The sequence below is a fragment of the Canis lupus genome, chromosome 1 (genome assembly GCF_003254725.2).
Source record: "Canis lupus dingo isolate Sandy chromosome 1, ASM325472v2, whole genome shotgun sequence".
NCBI classification, from domain to species: Eukaryota; Metazoa; Chordata; class Mammalia; order Carnivora; family Canidae; genus Canis; species Canis lupus.
In genome coordinates, this window is record NC_064243.1 from 105,215,016 (window position 1) to 105,236,996 (window position 21,981).

General features: G+C 40.6%; 1 protein-coding gene across 2 annotated transcripts; it reads right to left on the reverse strand.

Moving 5' to 3' along the window:
• Positions 1-1,289: 1,289 nt before the first annotated feature.
• Positions 1,290-16,924, reverse strand: LOC112643377 (zinc finger protein 432-like). Of its 2 annotated transcripts, none has more exons than XM_035705573.2 (5): positions 16,771-16,924; positions 14,935-15,125; positions 9,141-9,267; positions 7,865-7,960; positions 1,290-4,961 (listed from the first exon to the last, which is right to left on the reverse strand). In XM_035705573.2, exons 2-5 carry the CDS (start codon positions 14,947-14,949, stop codon positions 3,241-3,243), a joined length of 1,959 nt encoding a protein of 652 aa, XP_035561466.1. In that variant the 5' UTR covers positions 14,950-15,125; positions 16,771-16,924; the 3' UTR covers positions 1,290-3,240. The 2 variants fall into 2 exon arrangements, with proteins under 2 accessions (XP_035561466.1, XP_035561462.1); XM_035705569.2 differs by having other exon boundaries at positions 16,664-16,899.
• Between the last annotated feature and the right edge of the window lie 5,057 nt (positions 16,925-21,981).

Sequence of the window (21,981 nt, forward strand, 5' to 3'; positions counted from 1 at the left end):
TCTATAAAAGCCTGACTTGGCCTGTTTCATTCTTTGATGTGTCCCCAGTGATTACAATGGTGCCTAGCACAGTGCAGACGCTCAAAAAAATATTTTTAAAGGAATGAGTTACTCAGCGTGAAGTTGGGAATTGAATTCTGCCATAAAACTGCATGGCAATTTTTTTTGGGCCACAAGTAGGATTTGTAAATTGGATTGTATATCCCCCCATCTTAAAGATTTTCTTTGAGAGAGTTATGTATGCACACAAACGTGAGGGGGGGGGGGTTGGTAGAAGGGGAGGGAGAGAGAATCTGGAGCAGACTCTGAACTGAGTACAGAGCATATATGAGGCTCAGTCCCCCGACCTGAGCTGAAACCAAGAGTCAGAGGCTTAAGTGATTGAGCCACCCAGCCTCCCACATATTCTTATATCAAGGGAAATAACTGGATAAAGACAGAACAAGAAAAAAAAAAAAGAACAACAGGCCTTTTGCTAGGAAAACTAAGATATGTTATCAGACCTGCTCAAGAAGAATTGATAAAGGAAATTCTAACAAAAAGGAAATGACAGAAGGAAACATGAAACATGGCAAATGAAGAAGAGGAAATGAAAAAGGTTAATATAGGGATGCATGGGTGGCTCAGCAGTTGAGCATCTGCCTTTGGCCCAGGATGTGATCCTGGTGTTCCAGGATGAAGTCCCACATTGGGCTCCCTGCATGGAGCCAGCTTCTCCCTGTCTATGTGTCTCTGTCTCTCATGAATAAATAAAATCTTTTTTAAAAAGTAAGTATATCCTCAAACATAACAGGCTATTCTTGAGTTGTTTTTTTTTTTTTTATTCTTGAGTTTTTAAAATTATATTTAATGGGATGCCTGGGTGGCTCAGCGGTTGAGTGTCTGCCTTCAGCTCAGGGTGTTATCTCAGAGTCCCGAGACTGAGTCTCATATCGGGCTCCCTGCATGGAGCCTGCTTCTCCCTCTGCCTATGTCTCTGCCTCTCTCTCTCTGTGTCTCTCATGAATAAATAAATAAAACTATTTTAAAAGATTTTAAAGGGTGCTAAGCATCACTTGCTGTTAGGGAAAAATAAGTTAATACCACCATTATATGCTGCACACACCTGATAGGACACCTAGGATCAAATACTGACTGTGCCAAGTGCTAGAGCCACTGGAGCATCCATACACTGTTGGCGGGAATGTAAATTAGTATGGCTATTCTGGAAAAGTTTGGCAATTTCTTATAAAGTTAAAAACACAAACCTAACATGGGTATTTACGAAAACTTTTATGTTCACTCAAAACTGGATTCATAGCATCTTTATTCATAACAGCGAAACACTAGAAACAACCCAAAGTCCATCAACACTGAACAGAGAAATTATGGTACATTCATAACAAAAGAATACTACTCAGTAACAAAAACTAAAACTATTTATATGCCCAACAAATTGAATGACTCTTAAGGGCAATTTGCTGCATGAAATAAAGCCTATCCCAAAGGTTACACTGTATTATTCCATTTTAACAGAATCCTTGAAATGACTAAATCAGAGTGATGGAGTACTGGTCAGTGGTTGCTATGGGTCAGGGTTGTGGGGGAGAATGTGATTATAAAGGGGCAGCACATGGATGTTTTTGTGTTGGCACAATTCTGCATCCTGACTGTGGTGGGATTTACAGGAATCTACATATGTGGTAAAGTTTCTTACTACTCTACACTAAAAAACAAAACAAAACCTCACATAAATGCATGCATAAACTAGTGAAAACCAAATAAGGTCTATAGTTTACTTAACAGCATCGTACCAATGTCATTTCATTCGTTTTGATTGTGTATTAAGGTTATGTAAGATAATGTCAATGAAGAAGCCAAGTACAAGTACTCAGGAAGTTTGTATACTTCATATATTTTGTGAGTCTAAAATTATTTCAAAAAATTTAGAAAAATCACGTTATTTTTGTAAACTACTTAACACTACTTATAAATTGAATAAATACACCCAAATATGTTAAATTACATTTTATAAATATATTCCTTTTTCTTTTTGGCTGAAAGAGATGACTTTAGGACCTAAGTAATGCAAGTGCCAATAATATGACACAAGTTGGACACAGAACACCCCTGCATGAAACTTTAATCAGTGTTGAGAACAGCCTACTTTAAAATTATGGCATCACTGAGAATATGGCTCAAGGTATCCAGCCCCAAGAATGGACATCAGGTATAGTTTAGACTTGTGATGAAATACTCAGGTATGCATCATTTTCTTGAGGTTTCTTTCCTTCAAAATTTCTGATATTTTGTTATTTTCTCCCCATTTAGTGTGTTCATGAGGTTTTTTTTTTCTGTATGAATTCATGAGAAATGATGAGGCAGAATGTATTGCTAAAATCCTGCCATATTTACTGCCATTTTCCTTCAACATGAGTATCACACAATTATTGAAGTTTTGCTTCTAGGCAAAGGCTCTCCCACAATCATCACATTGCTACTGTGTGTAAGCTCACTGGTGATCTATTTTGATCACTGATGAGACAGGGTCTTTATTCCCATAGGAGGCTTTTCTACTCTCTCCATCCATAAGAATTCATCTTAATATATACTTTTCAGATATGTAATTACCTTGAAATGTTTCCTCAGGACTTTTCTGCATTGAACATATAAGGGTATTTTTTTCCTATTTTGACATACAATGTGAGGTAATTGATCATTGAAGGCACTAGCACATTCTCTGCATTCATTAAACGTCACTCCTATGCAAATTCCATAATTTTCCAAGGGTGAAAACCTAGCAACAGGCTAGTTAATCTATACTGACTATATTCAGGTATCCTTGGAGCACACTGATGTCTTATGAGTTTACTGAACTATCATGGTGTGTACCCTGCAGGAGTTCACTTGTATGTCATGAGTTCAGATTCTCTGCAAAGAATTATGTACCTTGACTTATACATTTATTGTGTGTATAAACAAGGCTTGACAAATGAGAGAAAGGTGGACCCCCATTATTGAATCCATAGAGTCTTTCTATTCTATGAATTCTTTGATGTACAATGGGTGCTGACTTGGTATTAAAGGCTTTCTCACATAATCTGCATACATACAGTTTTTCTCCTGCATACATTCCCTGGTGGGTAATGAACAGGATTTTCCACAGTAAGTACAAATAAAGGAAGTCAATCCTGTGTGAAATTTCTTATGTTGGACAAGGCATATTTTCCTCCTGAGGGTGTGACCATATTCATTGTGTCATTAGGGTTTGTTTCCATTATGAGTCCTCTGATGTACAATAAGATTTCTCTTTGAGGAGAAGCCTTTTCCACAGTCACTGCATATAAAAGGTTTCTCTCCTGTATGAGTTCGCTGATGAATGATTAGTCGGCTTTTCACAGTGAAGCCTTTACCACATTCATTACATGCATACGGTTTCTCTCCAGTATGAATTTGCTGATGTAAAATGAGCTCAGTTTCCATAGCAAAGCCTTTACCACATTCATTGCATATGTAGGATTTCTCTCCTGTATGGATTTGTTGATGTACGATTAAATAGCGTTTCATGGTGAAGCCTTTTCCACAGTCACTGCACGTAAAGGGCTTCTCTCCAGTATGAGTTCGCTGATGTACCACAAGGTTGCTCTTAAAGGCAAAACCTTTTCCACATTTATTGCATATATAGGGTTTCTCTCCTGTATGAGTTCGCTGATGTAACATCAGTCCACTATTCACAATGAAACCTTTCCCACATTCACTGCATTTATAGGGTTTCTCTCCAGTATGTGTTCGCTGATGTACGACCAGGCGACTCTTCAAGGGAAAGCCTTTCCCACATTCACTGCAGATGTAGGGTTTCTCTCCAGTATGAGTTCGTTGGTGTATGATGAGCATGCTCTTCACGGTGAAACCTTTTCCACATTCACTGCATATGTAGGATTTCTCTACTGTATGATTTCTCTGATGTACAATGAGATTACTCTTCCTGGGAAATCCTTTTCCACATTCATCACATACATAGGGTTTCTCTCCTGTATGAGTTCGCTGGTGTTCAATCAGTCGACTCTTCATTGTGAAACCTTTCCCACATTCATTGCATATATAGGGTTTCTCTCCTGTGTGATTTCGTTGATGTATGATGACATAGTGCTTCGTAGTGAAGCCTTTCCCACATTCACTGCAGATGTAGGGCTTCTCTCCTGTATGAGTTCGCTGGTGTATGATGAGCATGCTTTTTCCAGTGAAGCCTTTTCCACATTCACTGCATACATAGCATTTCTCTCCAGTATGATTTCGCTGATGTACAATGAGATTACGCTTCCCTGGGAAACCTTTTCCACATTCGCTGCATACATAGGGTTTCTCTCCAGTGTGAGTTCGCTGGTGTTCAATTAGACGGCTCTTCATGGTGAAGACTTTTCCACAATCATTGCATATAAAGGATTTCTCTCTTTTATGAATTCTCTGATGTTCATTGAGCCTGGACTTTCTGGAGAATACCTTCGCACAAATATTGCATCCATAAGGTTTCTCTCCAGTATGAACTCTGTGATGATCTGTGAGTTGAGACTTCTTAATGAAGGCTTTTCCACATTCACTACATACATGAGGTTTCTCTATTTCATGAGTTCTCTGATGCTTAATGACTCGGGACTTATTGCTAATTGGTTTTGCACTTACAGGGAATTTAACAGCAGAATGAAAATCTTCATGCTTATCATGAAGAAATAATTTCTCATCTCCACTGAATTTAGTAGAGTTTTTAATGTCATAGCTTCTGCTTTGATTGACTAAACTTAAATTTGATTTCAAAGTTTTTATACAGAACTCAAACATATGATTTTGCCTGAAAGGAAAATGACTTTTGCTTTGAGGAACAGTATTTCCAAATGCATTGTGTTTGTGGTATGGTTCCATACCTAATTTTGGCATTCTTGGATTTTCCCAATGATGCTGCAGGTGATTATCAACTTTGCTAGTTTCTAGAAAAGAAGAGAACAATGAATCCTTTCATAATCTTGTTTTGCATAAAACTTTAAAAAACTCTTTGGTGTTTCCTAAAAATGATATTTCAGTGACAACTCTATGATAATAGTATAAATGAAATGCCATATATAAATGTTCCTTATGGGGAACCTACGTGGCTCAGTGGCTGAGCATCTGCCTTCAGCCCAGGTCATGATCCTGGGGTCCTGGAATCAAGTCCTGCATCAGGCTCCCTATGCTTCTCCCTCTGCCTATGTCTCTGCCTCTCTCTCTGTGTCTCTCATGAATAAATAAAATCTTTTTAAAAAATAAAATAAAAGTTCCTTATCTCTTATATGTTGGTAAAAAACATAATATAAATAAACCAAAAGGCAAAAGCAGTAAGTATAAATAAAATTACACAGTTGACAATGTATATAGATTTGCTGCTAACTAGGAACTCACAAAATATGCAGAGATAGTAAAACATGCACAAGTCATTTTTGGCAGCAAATGACAGGGTTGCAGGAACACTATTCCATAGTACTTAGAAAGACACCAGATCATAAAGGTAAAAGAGACTACTACCCAGAACTATAAGGGTTGCATTTGTTTACTCCAAACTGTTTACTGAATAGCTCCTGTGTACAAGGCAGTATGCTGGTGTTTGGAATATATAAACAGTTAAGGAAAATCAAATGAAGAAAAAAAGAAAAAAGAAGGGGGTTGGATATTGTGAAATCTGATTGAAGGAGCAATGGAGACTGAAAGTGGAGGGAATTAGGATATATTTGCATCAAGAAAAGACAGTTAAATGATGAGTTCAATGGAGAGTGGTTAATAAAGAATGAGGAATCAAGGATTTCCCTGCTACCTGCATGGCTTGAGCCACTGGGTAGGTAGAGGCATGTCGAATGGAGATGAGGAATATTACTGAAATCCGGGATGTACAGGGAAAAGTCTGTGTTGCAGAATATAAACTTTGAGAGGATTATTATAAGATAATGTAGTACAGACTACAAGGTCTGGTTGGAGGTATAGATGGAGATAGCAGTGTGGAAATAATATATACCTGTTATCAAGAAAAGAAGACTGGAGAAATGTTGGGAGGACACAGAGAATGAAAGATGATTAAGGTACAGAAGAAGGTTTTAGACATTCCAACATTTAGTCTGGGGATTCTTAGAGAACCCAAATTCTGACTAGAGAGATTGGGGAAATTTGCAAATTGAGGTGCACAGAATAAATAAATAAAGGTGCATTTGTTACCTAGCAAGTAAGATAGTAAGGTCTTCAGAATTAAAGTGAGCTGAGACAGACTCTTGGGGAGTAATCCTGTTCCTAAATTTGCCTTTCTGTAGACCATCAAACTAACTTTCCACAAACATCAATCAGATTTAGTGGACAATATCCCAACCTTAGTCCAGCTGTGTCATGTTCTCATATGTTCCATTCATACTGACTAAGCTAACCATGATTGGTAGGAAATTTTGCAGCTGGCCAGCGTACCATGTAGCCATCTTCAGAAGCTAATATGCTCCTGCACATGGAAACTGTCATGTTGATCACAATCTGCATTCAGTAGAGAAATCATCCCCAAGCTTTTACCATTTTAGTGTCTCTGATATGCTGTTTCCTCACTTGCCACCAGCAGCATCTAGTTCAGTAGTTCTACATTTGTGTCTTGGTTATACTAGAGGATGAACTTCCTCCTCGAAGACCAAGGTGTGTCAGCTTTACCTTCAATTTTTCTTAGAACATCTAGCTATTCCTTACTATTGCTACAATACCACTGTCCAGGTGAAAGGTCATGCAACCTAAAGCTACAAAAAAATACAAAACCAAGCACAACCCTCCACCATGCTACCTCAACTACTCACACATCAGATCGAGTCATCCTGGCAATAAAAGTGTACATTATCATGAATACTCCTATTTATCCATGTGTCTACTACACTGCTTCTCCTGTAGACACTTTTTTTTTTTGTTGTTTATTTATGATAGTCACACAGAGAGAGAGAGAGAGAGAGAGAAAGGCAGAGACACAGGCAGAGGGAGAAGCAGGCTCCATGCACCAGGAGCCCGACATGGGATTCGATCCCGGGTCTCCAGGATCGCGCCCTGGGCCAAAGGCAGGCGCCAAACCGCTGCACCACCCAGGGATCCCCTTTAGACACTTTCTAATGCTGCTTTCAACCAGCCAGCTTCAAGCCACTCTGAATAGTCAACACCATGCCTTGCATATTTCCTATTTCATGCTTTCATTCCTAATTAATGGTGGCATCTTCCTAATTCAAAATGTAGATGTACTCTGTATATATCGTGCTGTCATTCGATTCTGATATGGTACAAACATAAACTCTATTTCCTCTTTATTTCTACATTAATTCCTTTATTGTTCATTTTCATAGTTACCTTCCATTAAAATTTAATCCAGAGAGCGGCCTGGCCCTTGCCACTGGCTCCAGGGAAGTGATCTCTAGGCCCTCAGAATGTCCTACCTGATAGAAGTGCCTTTGTTTGCCTGGGGGCGCTGGCCACTGGATATTCTAACAACATGATTTATGATGGAGACTTTGGGCCATGCCATGTCCATTCCAACATCCAGACATTCAGAGAAACTGGAAACTATAGGATTAGCCTGATTTCTGGCGGGGCTAGAAATTAAAGTTCAGCCATGAAAGCAATGTGTGATGAAGCCCCAATAAAAACACCGGACACCAAAGGCTCAAGTGAGTTCCCCTGGTTGGCAATACTCTTTGCATATTGTCACACACCATGGCTGGGAGGAGGTAATGCTGACCATGAGTCTGGAAATACCATGTCTGGACCCTTCCTGGACTCCATATGACCCAAGAATTCAACTCTCACTGACCAAGGGTGACTTCCACAGTTACCTGGCTTGCCAGTTCTCACTCACCTGGCCGGGTTCCATGGAGGACTTCCTTCTGTTTTGCCCACGGTTCTTCTCCCTGTTCCAGCTTGGAGAGTACATCTGGTTTTCTGGCTTGATATCCTACTCATTGGAAAAGACAGAACACTTAGACTCATTAAACTGGGCTAGGTAGGGTCTGTCAAGATGGGAGAATGCTACATTTGAGGGACTAAGACAGTTTTCACATCTACAAAGCAGAAGCTTCTCTCTCAGGAAAGGGCATATATGATACTGTAACATAATGATATATATTTGGTCTTTATACCTGGTTCCTGCACAGAGCTCCTAAGGCCCTTGTAATTTCCTAAGTGACAGCCATGATATGCATATCTTCTATTATAATATTTGGTCTAAGTTCCAGTTCCTGACACAGAACTTCTAATACCCTTGGACTCTCCAGAGTGAATGAATGTCTTTCTGTAAACTAATGACCGGTGGCAGAGGCCCGTATAGAGCTTTAGCATGGGGGCTCGTTGCCAGAAAGAACTCAGCAGGACAGAAGGCTGAAACCTTCAGCTCCAACCCTCTCCCCCTGCCACTGGAGATTGAGTTAATCATGATTTAAGCAATCATGCCTATATAAAGAAACCTCCATAAAACGTCCTAAACCACCAGGATGGGAGTTTCCAGGTTGGTGAACACACCTGAAGTGCTAGGAGGGTGGCATACCTAGAGGGTCATGGAAGGTCTACACCCCTCCCTTCATACCTTGCCTTATACATCTCTTCCTTTCTGCTGTACCTGAGTTTTATTCTTCATAATAAAATGGTAATCTTAAGTAAAGTGCTTTCCTCAGCTCTGTGAGCTGTTCCAGCCAAATACCATACCTCAAGGGGGTTACCAGAATGCCCAATTTATAGCTAGAGTGAAGTGTGGTTACCCTGGGTATTGGCTACCCAATACTTGCAACTGGCATCTGAAGAGAGAGCAGTCCTGTGGTACTGAGCCCTTAAACCTTTGGAGTCTGATGCTAATTCTAGGTAGTGTCAGAACTAAAATGAATTGCAGGATACCTCACTGATACCTGAAGAGTTGGAGAACTGGTTGTTGGTGTAGAAAAACCCCACATGTTTGGCACTATTTATGTTGGTAGTAAGAGCAGCTCCTCGTACATTAGACCCTTTTATTCTGTGCCAGAGGAGGCACTGAGAAATTGTCAAGCACATACAGAGAAATGCAGTAACTCTGAAGTGTAAGCAGCTGAGAAAGGAAAAGCTATTGACTGGGCATCCTTGGAGTGACACAGGGAAGCTATCCTCACCCACTGACACCAGATTCCTATAGTTCTCCAACATCACGTCCCGGTACAGGTTCTTCTCGGCGGGGGCCAGGAGCTGCCACTCCTCCCAGGTGAAGTCCACAGCCACATCCTCCAGTGTCAGTGATCCCTGTAATAACAGAGTCCTATTTAATATGAGTGTTTCTCTTTCACGGATTCATAAGGAATATAAAGGAAATTGTTATATTAATAGTAACTACAATGCTGAGACAGATTCTGATGTATAGGTGATGTTTTTGGATTTTCAAAAGCAATTCTCTGACACTAGCTGGATGACATACAATTCAGCTCAATTCTGTAGTGTCACTTTTCACAGGTTAAGGGTTCAGTCCCACAGACTTCCTCTGCCCTCACTTCAGACACCAATCCAAGTCCATGTTGTCACCCGTGCTTCTGACTAAGTGGCTACAGACTGGAGGTTCCAATGACACCCTCCTTGGGTTTGATTAATTTGCTTGGGTGGCTCAGAGACCTCACTTTACTTACTGCATACTAGTTTATTATAAAAAGGATATGATAAAGGACACAGATCTCATCCAGATCAAAGGGACACATAGGGCGAGGCACAAGGGGCGTGTCATCCTCCTAGCACCCACGTTCACCAAGCCAGAAGCTCTCCAAACCACACACCTTTGGGATTTTAGGAGGCTCCATCACATAGGCATGGTTGGTCATGAACCCCATTTCCAGCCCCTCTCTGGATAATGGGGATACAGCTGAAAACCCCACACTTCTGATCATGGGTCTTTCTAGTGACCAGCCCCCTTGGAGCCCACCCAGAGTCATGCCATTAAAACAAGAGATGGTCCTATCACCCAGGAAATTCCAAGGGATTTAGGAATTTTGTTACAGATGAGGTCAAAGACCAAATATTCGAACAAAAGATGCCTCTAGTACTCTTTTCACTTACAGAATTACAAGGATTTTAGAAGCCTGTGTTAGAAACTAGAGGCAGAAACCAATGTATGTTTCTTATTCTTACACTAAAGGTTAACATCATATTAGATATACTTAAGAGATAATTAGTGAACTGGAATATGAATTTTAAAAAATAACCAAAAAATGAACCAGACACACAAGAGATAGAAAATATAAAGGAGAGTTAATAAAGAATGAGAATAGAAGCACCTGGCTGGCTCAGTGACTGAGTATCTGCGTTTGGCTTGGGTTGTGATCTTGGGTCCTGGGATTGAGTCCTGCATCAGGCTCCCTTAGGGGAGCCTGCTTCTCCCTCTGCCTACGTCTCTGCCTCTTCCTGTGCCTCTCATGAACAAATAAATAAAATCTTAAAAAAAATAAAGTATGAGAATAGAATAAGGTCCATATGTAGTTTTTGGAAGTTATTATAGGCAATCAGAGAAGCAATGTGAAGAGCTCAGAATGGAGAAAACTTTAGAACTGACTAAACATCCTACAACAGACTTAGTAACACAAGCAAAACCAAACAGGAAGTCTGTTTCTAGACTCATCACTGAAACTATAGAACAGATTATGAAAACAACCAGAAAGAGGAGACTCATTACCACCTTAAGAAAGACAAAATTTAGTGAAATAAAAATGGTAGAAGCCAGAAAATGTTGTGATAAATATATATTTGGTCTTTGTCCCTGGTTCCTGCTACACAGTTCCTAAAACTGTTGCAATCTCTGGAGTGATGAGTGTCTTCTGTATCCTCATATGACAACTAGAGGCTGGGGGCCTTTATATAGCTTCAGGATGGGAGACCTGAAAGATTCCCCAACATCCAGGGAAGGAAGAGGGACTGCAGGTTGAATTAAATCACCAATGGCTGGTGATTTATTCAATTGTGCCTGTATAATAAAACTATCATAAAACCCCCTAAACAATAGGTTTGGAGGGATGCCAGTTTCTCCCTCTGCCTATGTCTCTGCCTCTCTCTCTGTATCTCTTGTGAATAAATAAATAAAATCTTAAAAAAAATAGGTTTGGAGAATTTCCAGTTTGGTGAACACACTGAGGTGCTGGCAGGGTGATTCTCTGAAGGAGGACGTCATCACCCCTCTCCCCATTTCTTGTCATGTACATCTCTCCATTTGGGTATTCCTGAGTTGTAGCCTTTATTTAAAAAAACAGTAAATGTGTGTAAAGTGCTTTCCTGAGCTCTGCGAATTGTTCTAGCATGTTACCAAACCCGAAAGGGAGTTGTGGGAACCATCAAATTTACAGCTAGTCACCACAAATATAGGTGACAACCTGGGACTTTTGGCTGGCACCTAAAGTGAGGGCAGTTTCATGGAACCAAGCCCTCACTTATGGGATCTGATGCTAGCTGCAGGTAGGGAATGTCAAAGTTGAGCTGAATTGTAGAACACACAGTTGGTGTTCACAGAGTTGCAGAATTAGTAGGTGTGAGGAAAATATAAACGTCTGGTGTCAGAAGTGCTATGAATAAAAAACAGTTTAGGAGTGTGGAACATCTTCAGTGTCCTGATCCTATGGTCATGCAGCCTACACCCAAATGCCACCAGGAAATGAACTGAGACCTATTTGTCAATGGAACTGCCATATCAGGGGAAAACTGATGGGATAATCTATCCCTGCATCATGTAGAGATTACTACATTGAGAGGAGAACAGACTTGGTAGAGGCTGCAAACTTTTTTTTTTTTTTTAAGATTTCATTTATTTATTTGTGAGAGAGATCACAAGCAGAAAGAAAGGGTAGAGGGAGAAGCAGACTCCTCACTGAGCATGGAACCTGATGCGGGACTTGATCTGGGATCATGACCTGAGCCAAAGGCAGACACTTAATTGACTGAGCTACCCAGGCACCTGAGGCTGCAAATTCTTACCACTGTTGATCTTAACACATTCTGATTATTTCATGTGGGATGGAGATCCATTCGGAAAAATTAAAACTTAGGTTCCTACTTAATTTCACACTTGAAAATACCTTTTTCCTGTTTAAAGTTCTAACCGTAAAACAAAGGAACCTATGGAGGTAATACAGGCAAATATGAAGTATGTTCATGTCACAAGCCAAAATCCATGGAAGAAAATAAGTAATGAATTTTGTAAGAGGAAAAATGTAAAAATTTTAAAAAATTTAATGTAAGAGGAAAAATGTAAAAATTTTTAAAAATTTTAAAATATCTGTTTTGAAAAAGATACCATGGACAAAGCAAAAAAGAAAAGTGACAAGCTGGGAAATGTTTTTTGTAAACAAAATAAAGGATCACTATATAGTAGATATAAATAACTTATTAAGCAGTAAGAAAAAAATTTTGGCGGGGGACGCCTGCATGGCTCAGTGGTTGAGCATCTGCCTTCTGCTCAGGTCGTTATCCCGGGGTCCTGGGATCAGATCCTGCATCAGGCTCCCTGTAGGGATCCTGCTTCTCCCTCTGCCTGTGTTTCTGCCTCTTTCTGTGTATCTCTCATGAATAAATAAAATAAATCTTAATTTTTTTTAATGTAAAAGGCATTTCATGAGAGAAAAAAATCCACTGGCCAATGAATAAACAAAAAGGATTCCAATCTCAAAATAAGGCAAAAGAACATTGGACCACTGGGATTGTTGAACATTATGCAATCTAATAATGTCCTATTATTAACACTGGCAAAGATTTCAGACATAGATGATCCACATATCACTTAGGAGGCACTCACTAAATGCCTTACATAGTTTAACTAATTTTGTTGTGTATGACTATAAACAAATGGAATTTTATAGAGTTAATAGTCACCCATCAGTTGCACTCATTATTCCTTTAGATGTTTGAATTATGCCATCTTAAGCCAACACATTATGTTCTTTGGAATATGATTCCATTGATACACAAAATGTCATAATAGGTCTGTTTACAAATACAGATGTACATAAATCCAAATACATTTCAGCAGCCCAGGTGGCTCAGTGGTTTAGTGCCGCCTTCAGCCCAGAGCGTGATCCTGGAGACCCAGGATCGAGTCCCACATCAGGTTTCCTGCATGGAGCTTGCTTCTCCCTCTGCCTGTGTCTCTGCCTCTCTCTCTCTGTGTCTCTCATGAATAAATAAATAAAATCTTTAAAAACAAACAAAACAAAAAAACGAAGTACATTTGTAAATGGACATATGTATACAGACATACACAGGTTCAGTGACAGCAAGAACGCACCAAACATCTGCTAAAGTGGGACGAGGGAATAAGGAAAGGGGACACAAAGAGGGAATTTACTTTTTTTCCCACATGTATTCCACAATGAGGATTTTTTTCCTTTAAAAGGTAATCATGATGGGAAATATCAGAGGAGGTGACAGAACATGAGACTCCTAACTCTGGGAAATGAACAAGGAGTAGTGGAAGGGGAGGTGGGCGGGGGGATCAGGTGATGGGTGATGGGCACTGAGGGGGCACGTGACGGGATGAGCACTGGGTGTTATGCTACATGTTGGCAAATCAAACTCCAATAAAAAAATATACAAAAAACATATGAGGGTCCTCTATATAATTCTGGGGGGGAAAAAAGGTACTCATGAGAAAAAAAATAAATAAAAGGTACTCATAAGGGACTCCTGGGTGGCTCAGTCAGTTGAGCATCCAACTCTTGATTTCAACTCTGGACATGATCTCAGGGTTGTGGGATAGAGCCCCTGCAGCAGGCTCCATGCTCGGAGGGGAATCAGCTTGGGATTCTCTCTCCCTGTACCCCTCCCCTCACTCATGTTCTCTTTCTCTAAAATAAATAAATAAGTCTTTTTTTTTTAAAAAAAGGTACTCATGAGTCATTTGTATAATTACAGGAAACAAAAGCAATAAAGGAAGAGTAGGTAAAGGGCAGCCCCGGTGGCGCAGCAGTTTGGCACCGCCTGCAGCCTGGGGTGTGATCTGGAGACCCGGGATCAAGTCCCACATTGGGCTCCCTGCGTGGAGCCTGCTTCTCCCTCTGCCTGTGTCTCTGCCTCTCTCTCTCTGTGTCTATGAATAAATAAAATCTTTAAAAAAAAAAAAAAGGAAGAGTAGGCAAAAAATAGATCTCAAAATGGGAAAGGATAATGCATCTTATGAGATAACATGAAGTTATACAGCAAACACTCTGGTACCTGATAACTCAAGCTCTTACCAGACACAATTTCTTGCAATATTCTAAAGCCAAATCTGTAGTCTAATGACAGTTCAGCTACCTGTTCGTGGAGCCTTGCATTGGTCCCCTGCAAAAATTGTGTTTCCTGAATTTGCTTGGTCTATTCCCACAGGAGATTCTGAGAACTCTGTAATAAACAGCAGTAGGAAGTCTGCTGCTGCCTTTATTAGAAGGCTACTGCTCAAAACACTGTCCACCCCAGAATCTCTAATAATATAAAATTTTTCCTGACTCCTCAGTGCTAGAGGAACCTTTCTGCTTTCTCCTCAGTCACTGCATATCACATAATTCTCTTGTGTTGGTTGTCACACATATTAGATGCAGTGTGACAGCTAATGTAAGCCAGAGGATCCTTCTGTTATGTATTGTTCCAACATTAATCATTAACTAGGAATCATATGAACACTATGGGTTTTTTTGTTTTTTTGTTTTTTTTTGGAAGTGGGCTCCATGCTGGGCATGGGCTTGAACTCATAACTCTCAGACCAAGACCTGAGCTGAGATCAAGAGCCAGATACTTAACCAACTCAGCCACCCAGGCACCCATGAACACTATACTCATGATTCTACTTTGCCATGGTGTTGGAGTTAGATTCAAAGTTTATTTTCTCTAGATACTGAACAGATTTTTTACAAGCCTCTACAAATCCATCTGGGAACAAAGGAGAGAATAAAACAAGACAAAAATCACCTGGGCATTGATCATTTTCTTCTGTTTTGAGAAACAGCCAGCAACTGATGTATACTGTTTGTGTCTCTTCCAGATATGCTCTAAATTTCTAGTTAAAAATCTAGTCACCAATCAAAAGTAGTCCAGAGATGGCACTACCTAGGTCCTGGAACCTCCTTTTTCTTCATTTATTTCTTGTCTCCTGTCAGGACCTGTGGGCCAAAGAGCAAAATAACTTTCAGTGTTACATTCTCTCTTGCTATACACCTTAACACATGATCCCAGAATTTCTGTCTCTTTTTTTGGTTCCCCAGAAATCATGCCTTAGAAGACCCTGAATGTGTAGGAGCAAGTAAAGGGAGGTGGCAAAGGAGAATCAGAACAGAACAGTGGCAGGTAATTTTCAGATCAATTTTAGAAATGAAGCCATTAGGACGGTGAGGAACAGTGAATTTCTCCTTTAATATATTGCTCTCCTCTCTCTCTTTTTTAAGAGTTTATTTATTTATTCATGAGAGACACAGAGGGAGAGACAGAGACACAGGCAGAGGGAAAAGCAGGCTCCATGCTGGGAGCCCGATGGGAGACTCGATTCCAGGACACCAGGATCCTGCCCAGAGCCGAAGGCAGCCGCTTAACCGCTGAGCCGCCAGGGCGTCCTGCCTCTCCTATCTCTTTAAGTCTTTACACACCCTATTTACACAACATTTCAATATGAGAAACAATGCGCATCCTGGGAAAAAAGGGAAGGAATATGAGCTACACAAATTGAAGAGAAAAAAAAAAAACTTCAAAACAATGAAAAAAAATTTAAAACACCAGAAAACACAAATACTGGGAAAATAGCAGCCTTTACGTGTATATATATAACTTGAAAGGAAATACCCAAAAGAACACACAGTAAAGGGATCCCTGGGTGGCTCAGCGGTTTAGCGCCTGCCTTTGGCCCAGGGTGTGATCCCTGGACGGAGCCTGCTTCTCCCTTTGCCTATCTCTGCCTCTTCTCTCTCTCTCTCTCTCTCTCTCTCTCTCGATGTGTCTCGAATGAATGAATGAATGAATGAATGAATAAATAAATAAAATCTTTAAATAATAATAATAATAATAAAGAATACACCGTAAAATTACAGAAGGCTAAACAGAATATTAAATAAAAGGTTAATTTTAAATCTTAAAAATTTTCAATCTGCTGAATCAGTCAACTCCCCCAAAGCTTTCATTTCTGCAGGTTCAAAGAGATGGAATGATGTGAGGAGCCAAAAGAGATTAGAAAATCATATGGCGGAGGGATTTGGGCCTGAAGCTTTTGAGGAATGCTAACATTCAACAACTCTGTTCCAGGAGCACGAAGCAGTTAGGGTTCCTGAGCCTCCACGCCTGTTGTTACACAACCCTGCACAAAAGACAGGCCATCACTCCCACTGGATCAATACCAAACCCAGACCAGCTCCACTCGTACACCGACCTCCCTTAACGGTTCCACCGTCCCCGAGCTCCAAACTATTCCCGTACCCGCGCGAGACACCACCTTTATTGACAAACACCACCCGTTAGCTGTCAATCACCTACAAGAAGACCCTAAACCCTGACCTCAGGACTCTCGGTAGTTGAGTTGTTCAGACTTTCAATCACTGAACACCAGAGCCCCCTATGATTGACCCCAAAGACACCTCGACTCCTCCGTGCTCACCTCCAAAAAACACACCCGCCCCTGCGCTACCTTCACGGACTCACTGGAGCAACAACTTACCCAGAGGCCGAGAGGCCGCCCATCTCCCCCCAACGCTTTTCGACAGACCCACACGCGGACTGGAATCTCTCCTGAGCCTGCAGCGACCTCTTCAGGGCCCAACTTACTTCCCTAAACTTCCTTCGCTCTAGTCCCCTCACTTAGACTCATCTCCCGAGAACACCTGACGAGGGTCAGCCGCGTTTCTGGCGCGTTTCTATGGAGAACCGAATACGGGTTTCCGGCTCTCCCTTATGAGGTCATATGTCCGCGCCGCCGTCGCCTCGACGCCCTGGAGGCCGCCATGTTTGCACACCTGACGTCCTGAAGGCACGGCGGCTGCGTTTGCGCGGTGACGCGACGGTGAGAGTGTAGCCGGAACACCAGCGCTTCCTGGCCCCGCAGCTCTTTACGGGGAGATGGGGAGATGTCCAGAGGCTTAAGGTCCCGCAAGGCAGATATGCCATGGCGGTAATCTTTGAAGGGGCAGAGCTCCTCGTTGTAGAGGACGGGGAACGGCGCCAATTTTTCAAAGGCCGGAGCCCTTCCCCGTCTAAGGAGCGCGGCTCCTACGGCCGTGACGTCTCAGCTCGGTGGGAAATTAAAATAACCTCTGGGCTCTGCAGTCTCGATTCTCTGTGCGAAGTCTCAGGAGCCGGGGAAAAAAATTGAAGCAGCCTTGATTAGAAAGCAGGCGGCGCGTTGTGGCCGGGGAGGGTTGTGCCCGGGGCAGGTGTGCGTCGGCCGGGACAAGTTCGGAGCTGGTGGTGCCCCGAGCTCCGCAAGGGTGTCTCGGGAGAGCAGGGTTTGGAAAAGTGAGCTGGTGTGGGGTGTTCGGCGATCGCAAAGCGCGCTGAAGCCACAGACGTTGAGCCTCATCCCAGCTCTGCCTCTTATCCATCTAGGCAGCCCCATGTCACTAAAGATTAGTCTGTAGTGTATTCATGAAATTAGTCGTATGTGCACTTTTGTCCTGCAACATTCACAGAGCATAATTGCCTCTGGGTTGTTTCCAGTGTTTTAGGTATTGGCAACTGGTAATCTTGCGAACATTCATGTGTAGAAAATAAAATGACTACAAAGAACTGATTTACCAGTCGTGTGCGTCTGCATCTTTCCAGCCGTTTCCAGGTCTACAACGCACTTTTATCCCTGCTCCAGCTCATATTCTCCTCACTCCCCCAACCCCAGTACTGAGCTTAGAGGTCTCTCACCCTAAGGAACCAGAGATCTCCAGAACACAGGCTGTGGCAAAGACGTCCGGTTAACCTGTTTATTTATGATGTTCAACCCTGTTGGCCGTTATAATTTTCGGAGTGCACCTGATAAAGTCATGTAATCACAGGTCAAAGCACGAAGTTAGCTCCATCTTCACACTCCTCCATCATTACTATGCTGGCCCACTCTCCCACCTGATACTAAAATTGTTCCTGCTTGCACCCTCGGTCTGTACTAGCTCATTTTCATATGGCAGACAAAGTGATCCTAGTAAAACAAATCAATCTTGAAAATTTTCCTGTTCTCAATTATCTAATGACTGCATTACAGAATAAAATCTCAAGTGTTGAGGTAACCAGTTAGTTGCTTAAAAATACATGTTGGGTTGAATTTCACTGATAATGCAGGGTTTGCGGTGGAAATAGAAATATCTATTTGCGGCACAGCAAATATTCATTTCTTCTTCTTTAACCAGGATTCAAGGTTTTTAAGCAAGATACCTTTATTGGATCAAGAGAAAGACTCTGGATAGAGAACAAGAGCCCCAATCAGAAAAGGAAGAACGAATGGAAAAGGAAAATCACATGTGCAATTAAGTAGGTCACAGAGGAAATGGGAACTTTGAAATTATCGCAACTTTCAGAGGTGATAGGGCTGTGAACAATACAAGGGTTCTTCTCCAATACACCCAAGAGGAATCTTACCTCCTTTCATATTCCAGCTTTCTTCCATCTTAGACAAAGATTCTCATGCCTTTTACTTTACTTATCCTGGGGATCCCATTCCTCTTCTACTCTCCCATTTATAGGCAGACATTTAATCTAATGCACATGTACACAAAACGTTTTTTGTACAGTTATTTTAGAACTACCTTACAATTGCTCATTCTTTGCAATGATAGAACTTTATAGTCCATCAACTTCATCTTCCAAATAAATATGTAATTTTTTTCTATATCACAAAGGATAGGTGATATAGAAAAGGACTCGATAAGGCAGCACTATTCAATAGATCGTTTTGTGAAGATGAAATATTTTATATCCATACTAACATGGGAGTCACTAGGTACATGTAACTATTGAACTCTTGAAATGTGAACACTTGATACTGATGAAATACATTTTTAATTTTAATTAATTTACATTTAAATAACGTGGCTAATGGGTACTAAATTAGTGCAAAACTATCAAGGAATGTGTAATCAATGTGGGGAGAAAAGACACAGGTATTTTTTTAAATGTATTTGTATCCTGGATTATTTATACATTTTTTTTCTTCCCAAGTTTTTATTTACATTTTTAATAACAATGTATTTAAATTAACTAATTTAGTTAACATACAGTATAGTATCAGTTTCAGCTGTAGAATTTAGTGATTCATCACTTACATGACACCCAGTGCTCATAACATGCACTCCTTAATGCCCATCACCTATTTAACCCACTCCCCACTCACCTCCCCTTCAGTAACCATCAAGTTTGTTCTCCCTAGTTAAGAATTGGTTTGCCTCTCTGCCCCCACTCCCATGTTCATGTTTTGTTTCCTAAATTCCACATGAGTGAACTCATATGGTATTTGTCTTTCTCTGACTTCTTCACTTAGCATAATATTCTCTCATTCTATCCACATAGTTGAAATGGCAAGATTTCATTCTTCCTTATGGCTAATATGCCATTGTGTGTGTGTATACACATCTTTATCCATTCATCATTCAGTTATTTATACATTATTAATAATGTTTCCCTTGTCTCCCATTCAAATTACTCTCCTTGGGGGAAGATATTTTTAGGATTTAACTCCACATCATTCTAAATACAAACCCCATGATCCAGTTATTCCATGTCAATTTTATCTAATGTAGAGTTTACATACTTTGAGTATGTTTTTTTTTTTAAAGATTTTGTTTTTTCATGAGAGACAGAGAGAGAGAGAGAGAGGCAGAGACATAAGCAGAGGAGAAGCAGGCTCCATGCAGGGAGCCCAATGTGGGATTCAATCCTGGGGACTCCAGGATCACGCCCTGGGCTGAAGGTGGCACTAAACCGTTGAGCCACCTGTGCTGCCCATACCCTGAGTATGTTAGATGGAGTAAGAAGATACCACTTACATGTAATTCAACTAACTTAACACTCATTCCAGAAGGACAAAGACATTTTGTTTTGTTTACCCCTTAGCTGTCCTTAGCTGATAGAATAATACCAGGTACAAAAGAGGTACTTCACAAATATTCACTGAACAGAGATCCAACGTAAGGCTGTTTCTCAGGTGACTGCATAATATAAAGTCCTAAAAATCTGTGAAAGGATACCACTTTTCAATTAATCCTCCACACTATCCTAGGGAAACTGAAAGGATACATGTGCCCCAAACTCCACTAGTCAAACACTGCCTTTTCCTATCAATCAATTCTATATTACAAAGATTTTCATTCCTAGCAACATCCAGATGCCAATTATCTTATTTCTTTTTTTAATCTTATTTCTTTATAATCACTGTAGTGTTTTGCTTCACTTATGATGTTAGGCATTCCAGATTACTTGACAAAAGTGAGCACTCAATGTGAATGGAAGCTGGGATTAGTAACATCAAACTGGGGATCCCTGGGTGGCTCAGTGGTTTAGCATCTGCCTTGGGCTCAGGGTGTGATCCTGGAATCCCAGGATCGAGTCCTGCATCGGGCTCCCAGCGTGGAACCTGCTTCTCCCTCTGCCTGTGTGTGCCTGCCTCTGTCTCTCATGAATAAAAAAATAAAATCTTTTTAAAAAAATAACATCAAACTATGTCTCTGTATCAACACATAAATATACACATAGGATGGAATTTATCAGGCTTTCCCAATCTCTGCATTCATAGTTCTCTCAAAATATACTTAACTATATAATGAGCTGGAATTTTTTTTCACTGTTTTTTTTTAATCTTGATTATATGTTTCCTTCCCATAGGTTTTTTTTTTTTTTTTTTTTTTTGAGACAAAATGTGACCTAATTGACCTGTGAAGGCACAATCACATTCACTACAGTTAGAAGGTTTTTATTCTCCCGTGCACGTTTTCTGCTATCTCTTGAGGACACATATCTAGCAAGTGTCTGCTCCAAAGGACTATGTTCCTATTTGTTAGGAGCCCACTGATATTTAATGATGTCTGAGGGGCAACACATGGCATTTGCAGTGACCAAATTAACAGCATTTCACTTATATGTTATAAGCTGTAACTCTGTAGAAGGGTTTTCCACATTTAGAATCTACGTATTTCTAACTTTGTGCATGTCTCATGTTTAATAAGGCAAAACTTATAGGCGAAAGCTTTCCCACATCCAGTGCATTCATAGGATCTCTCTCCTATAGGAGTTCTTTAATGGACAATGAGCTGTTACTTCATGATGGTTTTCCCACATCCACTACACTTATGAGGTTTCTCTCCTGTGAGCATTTTCTGATGTTTAATGAGACCTGACTTCTGAGGACAGGATTTTCCACAGTTACTACCTACAAAGGAAGTCTTGTTTGTATGAACTCTCTGATGTCATATGAGCCCTATCTTCTGGATAAAGCTTGTCCACATTTACTGCATACATAAGGTTTCTCACCAGTACGAGTTCACCAATGTACAGTGAAACTAATCTGGGTGAAGCCTTTTCCACAATCCTTACACATGACGGGTTTCTATCAGGTATGAGTTTTCTGATATTATAAAATGAGATGTCATTTAATGAAAAAGGCTTTGCCACATTTAGTGTATCAACAGGGGTTTTCTCCTCTTTCATTTCTCTTACGTATAATGACTTCTGACTTCCTATAACATGCTTTGCCACATTGACCTTATATAAAGTTTCTCTTCGGTATGAATTTTCTGGTGTTCAATGAACCTAGACTTTGTGGTATGTGTTTTCCATTTGTACTACATTCAGGGGTTTCTCTCCCCAGTGAATTCTCTCATCTTCAGTGAGCTGAGACTTCTGATGAAGGATTCCCTACATTTACTACATATATGCATTTCTCAATTTTCTGAGTTCCCTGATGCTTAACAAATGGGAGCCTTCGTGCTGATGAGTTTCCAATTTCAGGCATTTTAGTATGAATTTGCTCATATTATGTAAAGAGAAAGGATTTTCCATCTCCAC

What these genes read in the sequence shown, in the direction of transcription:
- LOC112643377 (XM_035705573.2), bottom strand. An exon ending in TAGGAATCTGGTGTCAGTGG is followed by an intron (nt 7,961 to 9,140) that starts GTGAGGATAGCT and finishes TCCAATGAGTAG; the next exon opens with GATATCAAGCCAGAAAACCA. An exon ending in CCTCCATGGAACCCGGCCAG is followed by an intron (nt 4,962 to 7,864) that starts GTGAGTGAGAAC and finishes CTTCTTTTCTAG; the next exon opens with AAACTAGCAAAGTTGATAAT.